Source organism: Epargyreus clarus, unplaced genomic scaffold, assembly GCF_041222505.1.
Source record: "Epargyreus clarus isolate Ecla_fem2 unplaced genomic scaffold, WU_Ecla_fem_2.2 ptg000034l, whole genome shotgun sequence".
NCBI lineage: Eukaryota > Metazoa > Arthropoda > Insecta > Lepidoptera > Hesperiidae > Epargyreus > Epargyreus clarus.
Window position 1 is genome coordinate 7,870,725 of NW_027332239.1, and position 16,552 is coordinate 7,887,276.

Genomic DNA, 16,552 nt, shown 5'->3' on the forward strand with positions numbered 1-16,552 from the left:
GTCTTTTAAACTCTTTAATCGAACAAGGAGGAAGAATACCCGTATTGAAGTGCTTAGCACAATTGGGTTTTCAATCAGTTCTGTACCATTAGTATGAGTTGTTACAAAAATGATTGTTTTTGTATTTGTTTACGTATTTCCCACACATTTCCAATCAATTCTCATACAGTCGCTAGGGACGCTAATTGGAAATGTAATACGTAAAAAAATAGAATAACAGTTATTGTTGTAAAAACGTAGAAACTCATACTAAGAATACAGATCTTAAATTTAACGTTACGTCCGCTTTTGTGACAAATAAATTGGCAAAAATGCAAGGCAAACTATAAGAGCACATACCAAACTTAATCTTATTTCCGATGATTCCGCGAAACATAAAAAGCTCGTATTTGGACTTGTGTAAGTCTCTATTTATAGGCGGACCTTACAAAGTTTTTAAATAGCTTTAATTAAAACTTATTTATATATGAAAAGTTACACATGGAATGACAACCACAGTATTTGGCATTAAACATTATATTAAAATGAGATCCGAACGCGTGATTACTGTGTCAATTTACTTTTTAGTCAAATATATTGTATTATTAATTTATTATATATAAAAATATGTTTATGCCAAATTGTCCCTCGCAGGACGGCCACAAGAGCTTTAAATATTTTGTTTTTAAATTGATTTAAATTAATATGAAATAAGACTATTTCTAATATTCGTTTTAACATATAATTGTAAAAGATCACTAGGATGAATGGGAAGATACATATCATAAAAGAACCTTTTGATTGTAACACTGGGATTATTATATATAATTTTATTAGGTTTTTATATACATAAAAAACTGTTTTCATGTCAGTATCGAGTTACACCGTATTTTGGGCATTATTATATTCTAGATAGTTGGCAACATAAACAACCTAAAGAATTGAGGTCACAAAAGACAGCACCGAACGATCTTAAAAAATACGTAGAGCAGCAGTGACGTAACAGAGAGGAGCATCAACGTAAAACAACAGTGACGTCACCGATGGCAACCAAGCAGCTTAATACGGTAGTCCGGAAGAGACGTCACAGATGGTAAAATGACGCCGAACGGTCTAAAAACGTAGTGCCGCAGGGACGTCACAGCCGGGCCGCACCGAGCCGCCTACATGAGCGCGGAAGTGCTTACTGCGAAAATAGCAGTGACGTCACAGATGATCGCACTGAGTAATCAATAGCGGCTACCGACTCACGCGAGAAATTGCACGAGAACCGAGAAGATGAGCCTTCTCGACCTTTTCATTATTCGAATTCTCGACCGTTATCTAGAACGAACGACAGTGCATCAACTCTTACTACACATTCAAGCTTTGCGGGGATTCTCGGCGTGAGTCTGTAGCTGACGTCACAGCCAGCAGCCTACAGGAAGGTGTAGACCAGCGCGGAGTCGGCGAAGTGGTGCGCGTTGTGCACGTGCGCGATGACGCGGCCGTCGAGCAGGCGGCGCGCGTACGCGGCGGCGGCGGCCGCGTCCGGCGCGAGGCCGCAGCTCTGCAGCCAGCGGCACAGGCACGCGCCGCGGAACGAGCAAGGGTACGTGCGCATCCGGTATCTGGCAAGACAAGTATCTTATGAATACGCTAACAGAATAATTCAGGGCATTTTTAACAAGACAAAATTGCCCTGAATTATTTATGTATATGAATTTGTAATTATTTTTGTCTTTGACAAGACAAAAGTGCCCTGTTTAATAAAGAAAAACTAATACAAGCCTAAAAATAACAAAATTATTAATATACATCATCGCATCCTGTCGTAAATACTAAAAATAAATATATCATGAAAATAATGGGGATCGCCATTTAACATCGCTATTTTTGGGGGTTTTTCACTTTAATCGTTAAACCGTTATGGATAAACAGTTAAATACTCAAAATAAAAAAATATACAAATACAATAAATATATACTCTAAATAAAAACTTTTGTTGTGCGAAGTCTGACTCACACTTGGCCAATTAATTGGTAGATTTTTATGCAAAACTTTCAACATTGACTAACCAAGGTGTCGGTATAATTGCCGGTCTAGTAAAAACACTATTTCATCATTTTTACCAAGCACATAGAAAGTGAACATCAAAAAATTACCTGATATCCTGAGCAATATCTTTCTTGCAACGTTCGAGGTGATGGGTGATGAATTGCTCGCACACAAGCTTAGTTTCAAAACTAAGTTCTTCTACTGGCGGCAACACAACACTGTTTGTACCATACCTGCAAAATATAAAATGTTTGTAGTAGATGTATTGTAAGAAAAAACTACACTCAGATCACTATGAAGACTACTTTTTATTCTGGCTGTCATTTACGTGTTGAAAAATGTATGTAATTTTTTATATAGATATTAATTTTTGATATAGCGGCTTTTCATTGTGTTCTGCCTAAATATAATAGGGGTAAGGTTCGTGCTCCGAATATTGGCTGTGCTTAAGTTTCAAGGGTATGATGAGGCAAACATATGCAAAGGTACATAAACTGAGATATTCTAATGAAATCCTCAGAACAACAATGCATATACTTTATATAGATATATTCTCTTATTTATAGCAATGACCACAGACTAACTGAATATTCTTCTCGTATCGTTATATAATTATCGTATAGGACTTTTATCATGGAGAATTACCATTTATTCTTTAAGTAAGTGAACGCTGGCATAACGAGCTCGTCCGCGTTGAGGCCGAACAGCACGAACATTACGAGCGCTTGGCCGCTGGTAGCCGCTGTATCCAGGAACTGAATCTCGATGAAGACTCCCGCTTCGTCCTTGCGCATCACCTTCCACGTGGTATACGGGATGCTCTGTACAATTTAAATTTGATTTAGGTTTTTTACTAAAGAGAAGTTAATTAACATTATATTTTATATAATATATTTTAATTATTTTTAATATATTTTATATAATAAAAGGCAGTGATAGCCAAGTGGTTAAGAAACTCGACCTCTCGATCGAGGGATCCGAGGTTCAAATCCCAGGCACGCACCTCTGATTTTTCAAAATTATGTGCGTATTAGAAATGAATTATCACTTGCTTAAACGGTGAAGGAAAACATCGTAAGGAAACCTGCATACCTGAGAGATTTTATAAACAAACAACTCAAAGGTATGTGAAGTCTACCAATACGCACTTGGCCAGCGCGGTGGACTATGGCCTAATCCTTCTAATTATGAGAGGAGACCCGTGCCCAGGAGTGGGACATTAATGGGTTGATGATGATATTTTATATATCTGTATTATAATTCAAAATTGATATCTACGGACGTCACACATTAAAATATGGTACGCATTATTATCGTCAAATATTAGTTAGTCCAAAATGTACATTCACATTGAGGTTAAGGTTTTCTTTAAATTACAATTATGATTTCTGATTTTGAATCCCAAGTATTTATAGAAGGCAGAAATTGTTTAAGTCCGAATTCTAATAGACAACACCTTGGACAGATTGATTATTAATAATGGCCATAATCGACCAGAACAAATGAACGAACAAGCCAATACAAGACTTACAATGAACATCATGAGTATGTGCGCGATGGCGAGCGCGGTGTGGTTGAACAGCTGTCCGCCGCGCCCCGCCGCCCGCCCCGCGCACGCGCCCGCCGCGCCGCAGCCGCCGCGCTGCTCCGCCGGACACACGCACTCCCTTGCAACATAAAAAATAGCTTAAATAACTACCAACAAAGATTATATAAATTATAGTTAAAAAAGTAAAAACCATGCTTTGAATTTAATGGAAGAAAAATTAACAAAAACTTAATAAATTATAGTTTAAAAACCACGCTTTAAAGTTTATCACACAAAAACAAAATAAATTGTAGTTTAAAAAACTAGACGCTACACTTTTACAATGAATCAAATAAAAATTACATAAATTATAATTAAACAAAGTAAAAACCATGCGAAAATCGCACAAGGAAATTCGTTAATCCTGATACCTGACTATCCTGATGAGGTAAATGGGATAGAATTATTAAAATCATCATCAATCATCATTTCTTGATTTTGAAATTTTAAATTAAACGGACTGTTCAGAGTGGGTAAAAGCGTGGTAAAAAGTAATAACCACGCTTTTAAATTTAATCAAAGAAAAATTAACAAAAACTAAATAAATTATTGTTTAAAAACCATGCTTTTAAGTTAATCAAACAAAAGCTAAATAAGTTATACTTAAAAGACAAAAACGCAACGCTTTTACAGTTAATAAAAAAAATTACACAAATTATAATAAAAAAAACTAAAAACCTCGCTAAAATAGCACAAGGGAAATCGTTGATCCTGACGATCCTGTTGAGAATGGGATAAAATTATTAAAATCGTCTCAGTCAGTTCTTGTTAAATGTTCAAAATTTAGAATTAATCTGACGGTTCAAATTGGGTAAAAAATAGAGTTCAATGATTCCGTCACATACAAACTCAATAATGACAAGCTAATAAAAGCGTAGTAAAAGAGACGCTTTCTACACTCACAGCCCCACACTAGCTTTTTTAAGTAAAGTTACCTTTGCAAGTGCAAATTGGTTACCAGTGAACAGAACTATAGCGGACAAAAACTAAACTACAAACTAAAAACTATAAAAAACTTTAAAAACTAAAAACTATAGTAAAAGACGACCCGAGCTCAGCAACGGGACAATAATAGTTTGACACTAATATAACTAGAAACCCTTACAACTTACTTCGTATTAATACCCAAATCCTCGATATCTTGGGTATTTGAATTCACTGGTCCGATGTCGCAGTTAGGATCGTTCGAGCAACAGTTGTTGGCAGTTCGGCTCGGCGATGGAGTCGACGTTATGGCACCATAGCATCCTAAATCAAAAGTATTTAATTTTATTTAGAATGCAATTAATTAAAAAACAATGAAAAGAAACAAAAAAGAAAGAAAGGAAGAATGTGAAACTTGAGTGACTTGGATGACTAAAAAAATCAAAATTATATATTATTATATTGTACATGCTTTTTTATCATAGTACTTTAATTGAGTTTCTTAAACATATTTTATTTAATATTCTAGTATTAAGTACACGAAATAATATAAAAATATTTAAGTAATGACATAATATGAAAATTAAAATAATAAATTGAATAATTTTCTATTCTACTTGTCCAAGCTCATTATTATTTATATGAAATGGTGATCGAGACTTAGTAGTAGATATCTATACCATCTTTTACTTGGCCTAGCGTTTTAAACTCTTTTCAATCATGTCTAATCGATAGTGTTTTAACCTAAAGGCCACTTTAAAGGACTGTAAATTAATTTTTATATACCCTTAAAAAAATAACACAGGAACAAATAAAATTACGAATTTGAAAAAAAGATCAATTGGTTTCAAAATAAATACCTGGATATTCCAACGCTAATGCGGCACAGTACAAAATATTTTATAATTAGATTTGGGAATAACACATTTTAAATCTAGATTTTTCAATAAAAAAATATATATCATACTTAAGTCGGAGGCAGGGGCATATTAGATCAAATTCAAGGTCTGTTTTTAAATGCTATAATTTTTTGTACATAATATTATTTCTACTAGTAACATCTAAATATAAAACCTGTTTTTAAAATATTCTGTCTGTGTCAACTACAGACCAATTGGCAACAGCTCAACAGGTTCGGATCCATTTTTTACGAAAGGAAGTTTAGTAAGCTCCAGTTGTATAAATTAAATTTATAAATATTACGCTATGAGAGTCGAGCTCTCAAGGGTTCTCGGAGGGTTCCGTACAAGTATCCTAAGTTATTATTTTAAATTATTTTACTCTTGAAGTATTAAAAAAGTAATGTTGTCGAAATGATTTTATATTTTTAATACTGAGAAAAAATGTAAAAGAAATAGTGATTCTCATGCTTTTATGACCGGTAGTACTCTCATAATTACTGGTGATGTCTGTTAATTCATGAACATTTTGGAAACCTCCAACTGTTAGAAATTCAAACTGAATACTCGAATCAACAAATATACTTTACTTTATATTTCAGAAGTAAAAGGTTAAAATGTGGTCTAGCTGCTGGTATGTGGCAACTGACTCAGCTATAATCAATGTTAGAGTCCTATCTAAGATTGGCCACAATTAAAGATGAGTTGCTTTACCTGAAACCTAACTTGGAACACTTTGCTAAATAGCTGATTAACTTTATTGTTATTGTAGAAATAGGCCTGCCGTGGGTGCCTCCGCAGTCTAATTACTAACTTTTTTTTTTTTTTGTTTTCGAGGGGGAAACCTTCAAAAGGTACCCGACGACGGAGCGACGCCGGGTTATGTGGGATTTTTAGCGCACTGAAACCCCCCCGGTGGCCGTCCTCAGCGCTTGGTGGAGAACTCCGGGATCTCCGATGGAACACAACCGGAGTCCTCCGAGCGCGATGCCCCGGTCGGGCTCTGCCCTGGGGGGAGCACTTTACAGTCCTCCCGCACACCTGGTGTTTACGACGGCATGCGACCACACATGCCGCCGTCCTTCCCGGGGTTGCTCTCCGGACGGTTCGAGCTCCCACTCTTGCCGCCGGCAACCCCGGAAGCCCCCTTTTAGTCGCCTCTTACGACAGGCAGGGGATACCGTAGCCCTATTCTAGTCCCGGAACTACAGGGACAAATTACTAACTAACCTAATCTAACTTGGAACACTTTATAAACTCTCCCTTAGCATCTTAGCTTTATGGTGGTAGAACCCTTTGTGGTTCGACTCCAGCGGCAACTCCGCCACACCTATTTCTACCTAATAACAACAGTGTTAGGCGCTGCTGTGTTCCGGTTTGAAGGGTGTGGTAAGGGAAGCAGACTTTTCCGAGGCGTTCCAGCTTAGTCCTCAGGGGTAGCGGCGCATCTGTGATTACAGATGTCCATGCGCGGCAGTAGCCACTTACCATGAGGTGTACTGCATGCTCGTCTGCTACTCCTATATTATAAAAAAGCACACCCTTAAAAGCAAAACAACTCTTAACTTTATTGTCATTGCATAAATAGGTGAGTCGGAAGTGCCTCCGCAGTCGAACTACGAAGGGTATTACTCAGGGTACTCAAGGGTACTACTCAAACGACGAAATGGGTACGAAGGTATGTTGGTAACATAAAAAAATCATTTTGCATAAAAAAACAACTAATACCTTGATTGGACACAGACTGCGTTTGCGATACGGCTTCAGCGTTGTCGATGAGGGCGGTTGTTTCATCACGAGTCGGTCCGGTGGAGCCGTTAGCCGCGACCACTGGCGGTGCGCTCTGCACACCTTGCTTACGGAACCTCACGTACATGATCAGGCAACCCACGGACACTAAAAAATGGTACATGTAATATATTATGTCAGTAAAAACCTGTTTTTAGTTATACCATATTTTGTGCGACAGGAACTAATTTGACTTAAATCTGTTTTATTCTGAGATGAAACTCAACACTAACAGTGAAACAGTAATTAGTAGCTATTAACAAACATACAAGAAAAAAATCCATCTGTTATTTGAAATAATTCACAGTGTTGATGCATATTTCTTATTACTTATAACGGTACTAAAAAAGAACAATGTGTCATATATTTTTATGTTTATATAGAACATATTTTATTCTGTCTGTCTTACATGTCTCAGGTAATCATAAATATTGATGGATTGATTATGATAAAAATTTAACTCAAAGACTAGAATAATAGGCGTAGCGGTTTTTTGCTTCGAAAAAATTTTAGGTCGCATATTAAGGTTGGGAGATAAAACATTGTAGTTAATATGAGTCACAGAGGGTTCCATTATCATTACAATATACAGCCCACTAATCAATAGTTCACGGTCAATAACTTTATCATCGCACGTACAAATATAATAATGCCTTATCTGCACCTGTTTATTCATTATTCTGTTTTAATCTCTAAAGATAATAACGTAATGAAACCCAATATTAAACGATAATACTTATATAGTAAATTTTAAGACATTCATAATATTGATAATCCCAGAATATGTGTATCATAAGTTATCTTCTTATGTATACAATAGAAAATGGTGTTGAATATTGTGAATTGCAAAAATAAACTTTTATAAATATGTTGTTTTCACATATGGAAATAAATTTGCACTTGCATGGCCTTTTGAGAGCTTTTATTTAATAATATTATACCTATACATATTGTATTGATATATAGATATAACTGTAAAAGAATACTTGTATTGACTATTAAATCAAGGCGGATCGCAGCATAAAATTTGTGGGGGGGATCACAGAGGAAATTTGGTTAATTTCGACCACTTTTTCTAACGCATTTTACATATGAAATGTAGTATTAATTTTAAGTCCGGATATCGGATACCGATTATATCCACCCACTGATGGTCCACCCATCATCTCAATCACAAATATAGGGTGTCCGAGGGTTTATTTATTCTAAACTCAAACTAGCACAGGATAAGAAAATTTCAAAATTTTTTTTCGACCTCTTAGTAGTAGATGCCTTAGATAATCTCTCACCCGTTAAACAGAAGAACAGCACACTAAGCCGCACCGCTTCAATAGCGTCGTAGTGGAAGGGCAGGCCTTCAGCCACGTTGTTGCTGGTGAGCGCCATCACCAGCACCAGCGGCATGCCCCACCCCACCAGCGCCAGCAGCGGCCACAGCTGCAGCATGTAATCCTGGTCGTGGCTCTAACAACAATACATTATTATTATTATTATTTAATATAATATAGGAGTAGCAGACGAGCATGCAGTCCACCTGATGGTAAGTGGCTACTGCCACCCATGGACATCTGTAATCAACCCCAGATAGGATTAGATATTCCTACCTGAGGTCGGCCACAGATGCGCCGCTACCCCTGAGGACTAAGTTAGAACGCCTCGGAAAAGTCTGTCTCCCTTACCACACCCTTCAAACCAGAACACAGCAGCGCCTAACACTGCTGTTATTAGGTAGAAATAGTTGTGGCGGTGGTGCCGCCGGAGTCGAACCACAAAGGGTTCTACCACCTTCGAAATATGATTATAGTTCGCGCCAAACTGCTAGTGCGCTCTGAAGTTGGTTGCGAGCAGGTGTAGTCATACAATTTGCTATTGCGACGCGATTCATTTCTATATTCAGAGCGGACTAGCAGTTTTACGCGGACTATACTTCTTCATCGAACATAGGGTGATTCTTCTTAGGAGTTATTCTTATTTGTTATTGTTATTCTTATTTGGAATGGAAGCGCTGCAAATATCAATTTCTGATTTTTTTCCGATGTATTGGATTGAATTATATGGATCTGTATGATCCATTAGCATCTAGTGTAATCGAAAAAAATATCAATATGGATACATTTTTTAGCGCAATGACTATTATTAAGCTTAACCAATTTTCACCAGGATTGGAAGACAACATTTTTAGGTACATTTGCATGACATTGGCAATGATGTTTTATTATTTTCGAACATTATTTGCAGTGCCAAAATTTTACATATAATCAAATCTATTCTAGAGATATTTATAGTTTCTTCTTTACACTTTTCTAAACTACAATTTACTTAAGTACATATTGAAATGTTTTCTTTTATATAAATTTATTTTTGCAGTGGGTGGATATGCAGTGGTTATAAATTGGGTTCTCCAACTCCCTAACTTTCTCAAAGTGTATGAAGTTTATGCATTTCTTTTACCCCTGGCACATTTTGCAAATGGCCGAGTGAAAAACATAAACAAAGTCGTTTTAGCTTCCATTTTAGGCACCTTATACTCCTATATTATAATTCTATTTTCAACACTATATACTGGTAGTCTAAGACCAAACCTAAAAAAATAGAGTTCCTTACCTCCCACATAAGGAGTCCAATGGAGAGCATGGACGACCAGAACAGACAAGAGAAACTGCAGAATAAAAAGACGGCATGTTGCAGCATGGCGTACCACAACAGCCGGTTGGCGGGCTGCGGACCGCCCCATATCAGACTGATGGCCAAAAACACCTGCAAGAATTAATAAAATTAACATTTTTCTTAATTTAACATAAAAAAATTATAGATATATTCTTCGCGTATCATGAGATGGAAAGTATAAATGCTGTGTATAAGTATAAAAAAAAGCAGCAAAAAAAATGTGATCAAAAAAATTTCACTCGGTTTTTGCAGGCGACATCTAAGGAAACTGGTTTAAAGGTTATTGCACTTGTAGTTTTTGTAATGGTAGCATACACGTATAAATATTTAATTTTTTTTCTAATCACGCCTAAAGTCATGTGACTTAAAATAATTGGCCAAGCACTAGTCGATCTCGCACTCGGAGGATGCCGTACTACCAAAATGCCATTTGTTTTTTATTTTTATTATTTGTTATCATGGCAGCCATAGTATTGAATGCATGGTAAAAATTTGAACTATGTATTACGGCAAAATAGTGGTTTCTTGTATGGCAATTCCCATTTATTTTGAAGATTTGTTTTTTTTATTACCTAATCGTTGTTATAGAGGCCACTATACATATTCTGTGAAAATTTCAAGTGTCTATCTATTACGGTTCCAGAAATATAGCCCTGTGAGACAGACAGCGGAGGCTAAGTAATAGGGTTACGTTTTTATCCTTTGGGTACGGAATGCCAAAAAATGGGTAGAAAAAATGCATTTTCTGCAATGTGTATAAATTCACAGTGTTACCTTAGACCGATAGGTATAGTGATATAAAGCTACATCATGATGTGCCAAACCTCACCAAATGCCGGTTTGCCTAGCTAAGAACTAGCTTTGATAAGGGGGCGACCAATAGTCCAAAAGATCCAAATGCAGAGGCATAGTCGAATGTCGGACTAGTTTTTATTACCCTATACTAAGGGGCCAGCCCGTAGTCCCGTACTAATAATCTTTGAAATTTCAACCCCGGCTACAAACTCACGCCGATAACCCCCGAGAACACCCGAGAAGCGTGAATGTGATCGCTTTCTTGCCTTCTCGTACTCGCGCTCGCCTGTTCTCCGATCGGTATCGGTATTTTTGGCCGCTTCAAAGGGTTTCTCTGGCAAGAAAAGAGAACGGTATCACATTCTCCTTCAGTCTCAGTGCGACCATAACATCGTATGTTGTTGTGTAGGCAAAGCCGATGCACTGACTTCCGTTCTGGATGACGGTCGAGAATGTGAATGAAAAGGTTGCATGAGTGTAGATGCATTCTCGTTTCTCGCGCATTTTCTCGGCGAGACTTCTCGCGTGCGTCTATAGCGGGCTCAAGAGAACAGATCAGAATAACAAGAAAGGTTCACGTGTTTGAAGCATTTTTGCAGTCTCATCTGTTGTAAGAGGCACGAGGGGTGGTCTGGACCAAAGTCTAAACCCCCCTATATACGCCCATGAGCTTCATCTAACATACCTGAGTAACATTCAAGGAGAATGTTATCCTATGCGGCATTTTGTTATATTTCTTGGTGACGACAAACACTGCAGTGACCCATAATGCGGCGAACAGAGCCACTATGGAGAGGTTGAAGCCGAACCGATAGATCTGGTTCGCGTAGTCCTCGTTGATTGACATCACTTGCGCTGACAGGAACGTTATGGGTGCCGACAGGAACGTGCAGATTACCATTGATGATGCCATCTATAATGTAACACATGATTGTAAAATTTTGTAGGATTGGTAATTTTTGTAAGTGTGTGTGATTAGTTTATTCAGTGCTTAATGGGTAGACATTTGATCACAGGGTTGATCACAGTAATAGCTATGATTGTTTTGATGTGACTGCATCATCAACACAAAGTTACGCATATTAGCAACCCCTGATAACCATATTAGCTCATTGGCATACACACATAATATAGTTATGAATATTTCGGAAATATTGGTAGATAGTATGTATGCACTCACAATATTTTCATCATAAAGTGAAATGTTAATTTACTTTTAAATATGGATTATTTAGAAAAACCCTAAGGTAAAAGAGTACCAACAATTCAAACCCCAGTCCCCCAATGTAGATAGGCAAAATTAATTGGATAGTTCCATTAGGTAAGTCTAGTTTTCCTTAAATTCAAGTCTGAATTGGTTAACTTACCAAATCAACTTCAAGTTGGTACAAGTTGGAAAACACAAACACTGCTGGCGCAGTTGGTATAGTGCCATACAGAAATGCGTATGTCGAGAGAGATGACGTCTCAGTTTGATTTACACCAGCATGGAGCCCACTCACACATTCCCTCATTATGATGGGCAGAACAATTCTGAAATTAATTCATTAGTTTTACATACACATGTAACTTTTTATATCATCATCAAAATATTACTATCCCACTGCTGGGCACAGGTTTCATCTCAGAATGAGAAGGATTAGGCCATAGTCCACCCTGCTGGACAAGTGCAAATTTTTAAACCTCACATACCTTTGAATTTTTTTTTTTTAAGATTTCTCAGATATGATGCAGGTTTCCTCACAATGTTTTCCTTAAACGCTTTTTACATACCTACATACCACATATTTAAATAATTGAGTCAGTAATCAACAATATGTTTACAGGATATGTGAATCATTCTATATCAAAAATATAATATGCAAAGTTTATTAAGTGTATGTTTAATTCATATTTGATTTAGTTGTAATAAAAAGTATGAGTACTTACAATTTAATCATAATCAATACACATGGTACAATTAGAGCTGGGCCCCTCAACCTGTGTATTTGTCCCACCATCCTTAATCCCAATAGGAAAAGCGCAGACGCCGAGAATGATTGGCCAAATAGCTACAAAAAATACAAAGAAATGTAGCTATAACGTTTTATTCATGTAAAAAAACTAGCTTCTTCATTTTACAATCAGTATTTGCAGTCCAACCCATGAAAATTTTGGTCCAAGTCACTCTTGTCCTCAATTGGACAAACTAAAACTTATCACACATTTATTGCAAGACTAACTGAAGATTCCATCTAAGTACCACACAACCATAATATATAGAACGGTTTTATTATACTCATTTATACATACATAATTGGAACATAAGAATAAGGAAAATCAATTTAAATGCACTTACCTCTAGCAAACCTTCAATATACACAGACAGTTGATGTTTGAAAATAATATTCCCAAGAATGCCCAGGACTGTCATGATCAATATTGGATTTAGTACAATTCCTTTGAAGATTTGCAGTATTATTTTGAACTTGTTATATTCCAGCCGGTTCTCCGAGTTCATGCGTAACTGTCTTTGTTTATTTATCTCCATCATTATAAAGGCACATGGGTTCAGTATGGCCAATGATATTGGAGCCATCAGATATAGGTATAAAGCATACTCCGGGTGAGTTTTAGAGTATATTGCATTGACTGAAAGGAAAATATTATATACAAATAGAAATAATGCCACTTCCTTATTTCATAATAGTGTTTTTTAATATTTCTCAAGGCTAATATGTCCCCTTCTATACTAGAGAGTTAATATACTTATTAAAATATTTTATGACTCCTTTCTAGCCCCTGTTTCTAATTAGTATTTTATTATGTTACCAGTATTGAATCAATATAAAAGGAATGGATCATATCTTAATAAACTCAGTTGTTCATTCTTTTTTTTGTTTTATTGAGTCATTGCAAACCTCTTATATACCTGCGCCTTATGACACCCTAGGGGTACAAAGCACAAAATTTGAAAAACACCATCATAAACTAACTCAGTATATACTTACTTATCGGATAGCCCAAGGCAAAGTCATTGCTTTGTGTGCAAAATATAGCATATATGCCTGCTTGCCCCAGATTCATTGGCCTGGACACCAAAGCCGTTACTATGACGACAGCAAAGAATACTGATCCCTTTGCCAATAGAATTGCCAGTAAAAATGTCCAGTTGACAGTAGTAAAGTCCACTCGAGCTAGTGATAGGAATATTAGAGACGGAAGGGCAAATGTTCCCACATAGGTGGCCAATCCCTTCGATTCAGACTGGGTAACAACATTCAAGCGACCAGCTAAATACCTAAGAAACAGAAGAAATATTTTTATGTACATATTGATAAAAATGCAAAGAAAGTGTGTTTATACTTATTAGAAGTTATACTGTTATAGTTATACTTTATTATTATAAATGTACTGGATTGTGAAGATAAAATAAAGATTAATGACGTAGCCCTAGAACAAGTAAGCACTGCACGCAATCTTGGCCTAACAAACAGCAAAATTAAATCCGCATTTTATAAACTTAAAACCTTATATAAGATTAGGCCCTATATCAAACCAGATTTACGCCTACAACTTTGTGAGTCATTAGTGCTTTCTCAATTTAATTACTGCAGCTCCGTCTTTGGACCTAGGTTAAATGTTAAGTTAGAAAATGCTATACAAAGAGTACAAAATGCCTGCATTCGCTTTTGTTTTGATGTCCCTAGGCGAAAATTTATAACACCATACTTAAATAGCAAAGGCATACTTAACATGAGTGCGAGGAGGAGCCTACACTATGCTTGTACAGTGCATCGAGTAATTTGGAATAAGAAGCCTGAATACCTATTTGAGAAATTGCACTGGGTCGACAACTTTACCCACCGGAGCCTTCGCTCAAATTCTCAAGGTCTCCTAAAAATTCCAGCTCATAAATCGGCCAGATACAGGCGTTGTTTCAAATTTGAAGCAGCAAAAATTTGGAACGACTTACCTCCCCCTTTGAGGAGAAAAATGAGAATGGAATGCTTTAAACACAAATATAAATCTGCTTTGTTAAAAAGACAACTTGCTGGTGAAAATTTGAAACCTGCCTGCATGCAATATCTACCAATAAAGGAGTTCTAGGTTTTTTTTTTTATAATATAAGAGTAGCAGACGAGCATGCAGTCCACCTGATGGTAAGTGGCTACTGCCGCCCATGGACATCTGTAATCAACCCCAGATAGGATTAGATATTCCTACCTGAAGTCGGCCACAGATGCCCCGCTACCCCTGAGGACTAAGCTGGAACGCCTCGGAAAAGTCTGTCTCCCTTACCACACCCTTCAAACCGGAACACAGCAGCGCCTAAGACTGCTGTTATTAGGTAGAAATAGGTGTGTCAGTGGTGCCGCCGGAGTCGAACCACAAAGGGTTCTACCACCTTCACCTTTCTCACGACAAAAATAACAGCACTAAAGGTCTATTTATATAAAATCCTTACCCGCACACAATAATAGCAAAACATTGAAACAATGCTGGGTACAGCTGATCAGATGCTGCATCTGCAAGGTTTGCTGTACTATCCATATCCATCTTAATACTATTTCTGTGTATTTTCTATTTAATACCCATCAAACCCGTTACTGATTTCTTTCCTAAAATTAAAAGTTAATACATATGTATTTTTTAAGCAAAGGTCAACTTTTATTACACTAAGTAATTATACATAATATAGTTATTCAAATAAAGTTGTGCAAGTTAATTTCCATAGTCACTTCTCCAATCAAATTATTGAATAATTTAAGTTCCAAAGATGTTCCAAATTAGAATAAAATACACATTCTACACAAATTCCTATTTATAATAAATTGTTGAATCATTATATTACACACCGGAACGAAATAATTATATCTTAAAAATATGCAAAAATACCATGCAATAAGTACTTACTGCTTAAATTATGATTCGCAACAATCTCGCAATATAATTATGTTTTTAATATGTTATTTTTAAAACATACGGCACAACAAACTATAAAAACAATCACTTATTCTTATCCCTTAAGCCACTTTTGATTTGACAATGGAAATTAAACAAACAATGACCGTAAAATATATTTTTATAAAAATTACTATAATTACAAATTTACGCATGCACTGAAAATCAATACTTTCGCTTTATGAAAATTTCTGAACTGCCTAGCGCTAGCCTTATCCTATAGGCTAAAACACCAAACACAGTTTAGGCTTAGGCTAAACTGAGCACTAGCACATAGAATATATAAGCAATGGAATTGAATGGACCACAATCATCTATTATTTTATACTCTATGATGGCGGACCGTGTGCATGTCGTGTCGGAATCAGTGTGCCAGTGAACTTATACTGGTCAAACAAGCTTAAGATAATAATAATATATTATGTAGGTGATTGGAGTCGATTGGTGTCTTTCTTGATGTGGAGATGGTTAAGCAGCGGAGTGTTAGGGCGCTAGAGTCGTTTCTAAATAATTTAGAAGGTGGTAGAACCCTTTGTGGTTTTACTCAGGCGGCACCACTGCCAGAAATAGGATAGGAATTTCTAAACCTATCTTGGGTGAATTACAGATGTCTATAGGCTGCAATAGCCACTTACCTATATAGGTTACTATACTTACCTATATAGATGTACTCAAATAACAGGGACACACATCTCGTCTACCCTCGATCTATTTGAGGGGCTATTTTAAAAGCGATGATATGCAGGTATCCCTTAAATCCTTAAATGGGGTATCTAGATATTGCTGGTAATTTGCAACATCTGCAGTCTTCATCAATGAAATCTCCGCTGTAGGCAGAAATTCAAGGATTAAAGGGATAATACTCGGATAATATGCTCACTGTCACTTGTACAAAATTCAGATAAATGTAAAAGGAAATACATATTGTAAG

The 16,552-nt window shown here is 36.5% G+C and overlaps 1 protein-coding gene across 3 annotated transcripts; it reads right to left on the minus strand.

The window, feature by feature from the left end:
* Positions 1-1,383: 1,383 nt before the first annotated feature.
* Positions 1,384-15,975, minus strand: anchor (integral membrane protein GPR155 homolog anchor). 3 transcript variants are annotated; one of them, XM_073091144.1, is made up of 17 exons: positions 15,574-15,975; positions 15,125-15,278; positions 13,668-13,957; positions 13,016-13,308; positions 12,607-12,728; positions 12,045-12,210; positions 11,363-11,590; positions 9,820-9,972; positions 8,505-8,679; positions 7,156-7,323; positions 5,389-5,403; positions 4,717-4,852; positions 4,283-4,324; positions 3,548-3,683; positions 2,662-2,837; positions 2,124-2,249; positions 1,384-1,589 (listed from the first exon to the last, which is right to left on the minus strand). In XM_073091144.1, the coding sequence occupies exons 2-17, from the start codon at positions 15,214-15,216 to the stop codon at positions 1,397-1,399; spliced, it is 2,511 nt and encodes an 836-aa protein (XP_072947245.1). In that variant the 5' UTR covers positions 15,217-15,278; positions 15,574-15,975; the 3' UTR covers positions 1,384-1,396. The 3 variants fall into 3 exon arrangements, with proteins under 3 accessions (XP_072947245.1, XP_072947247.1, XP_072947248.1); XM_073091146.1 differs by lacking the exon at positions 5,389-5,403 and having other exon boundaries at positions 15,574-15,974; XM_073091147.1 differs by lacking the exon at positions 4,283-4,324 and having other exon boundaries at positions 15,574-15,974.
* Positions 15,976-16,552: the final 577 nt, after the last annotated feature.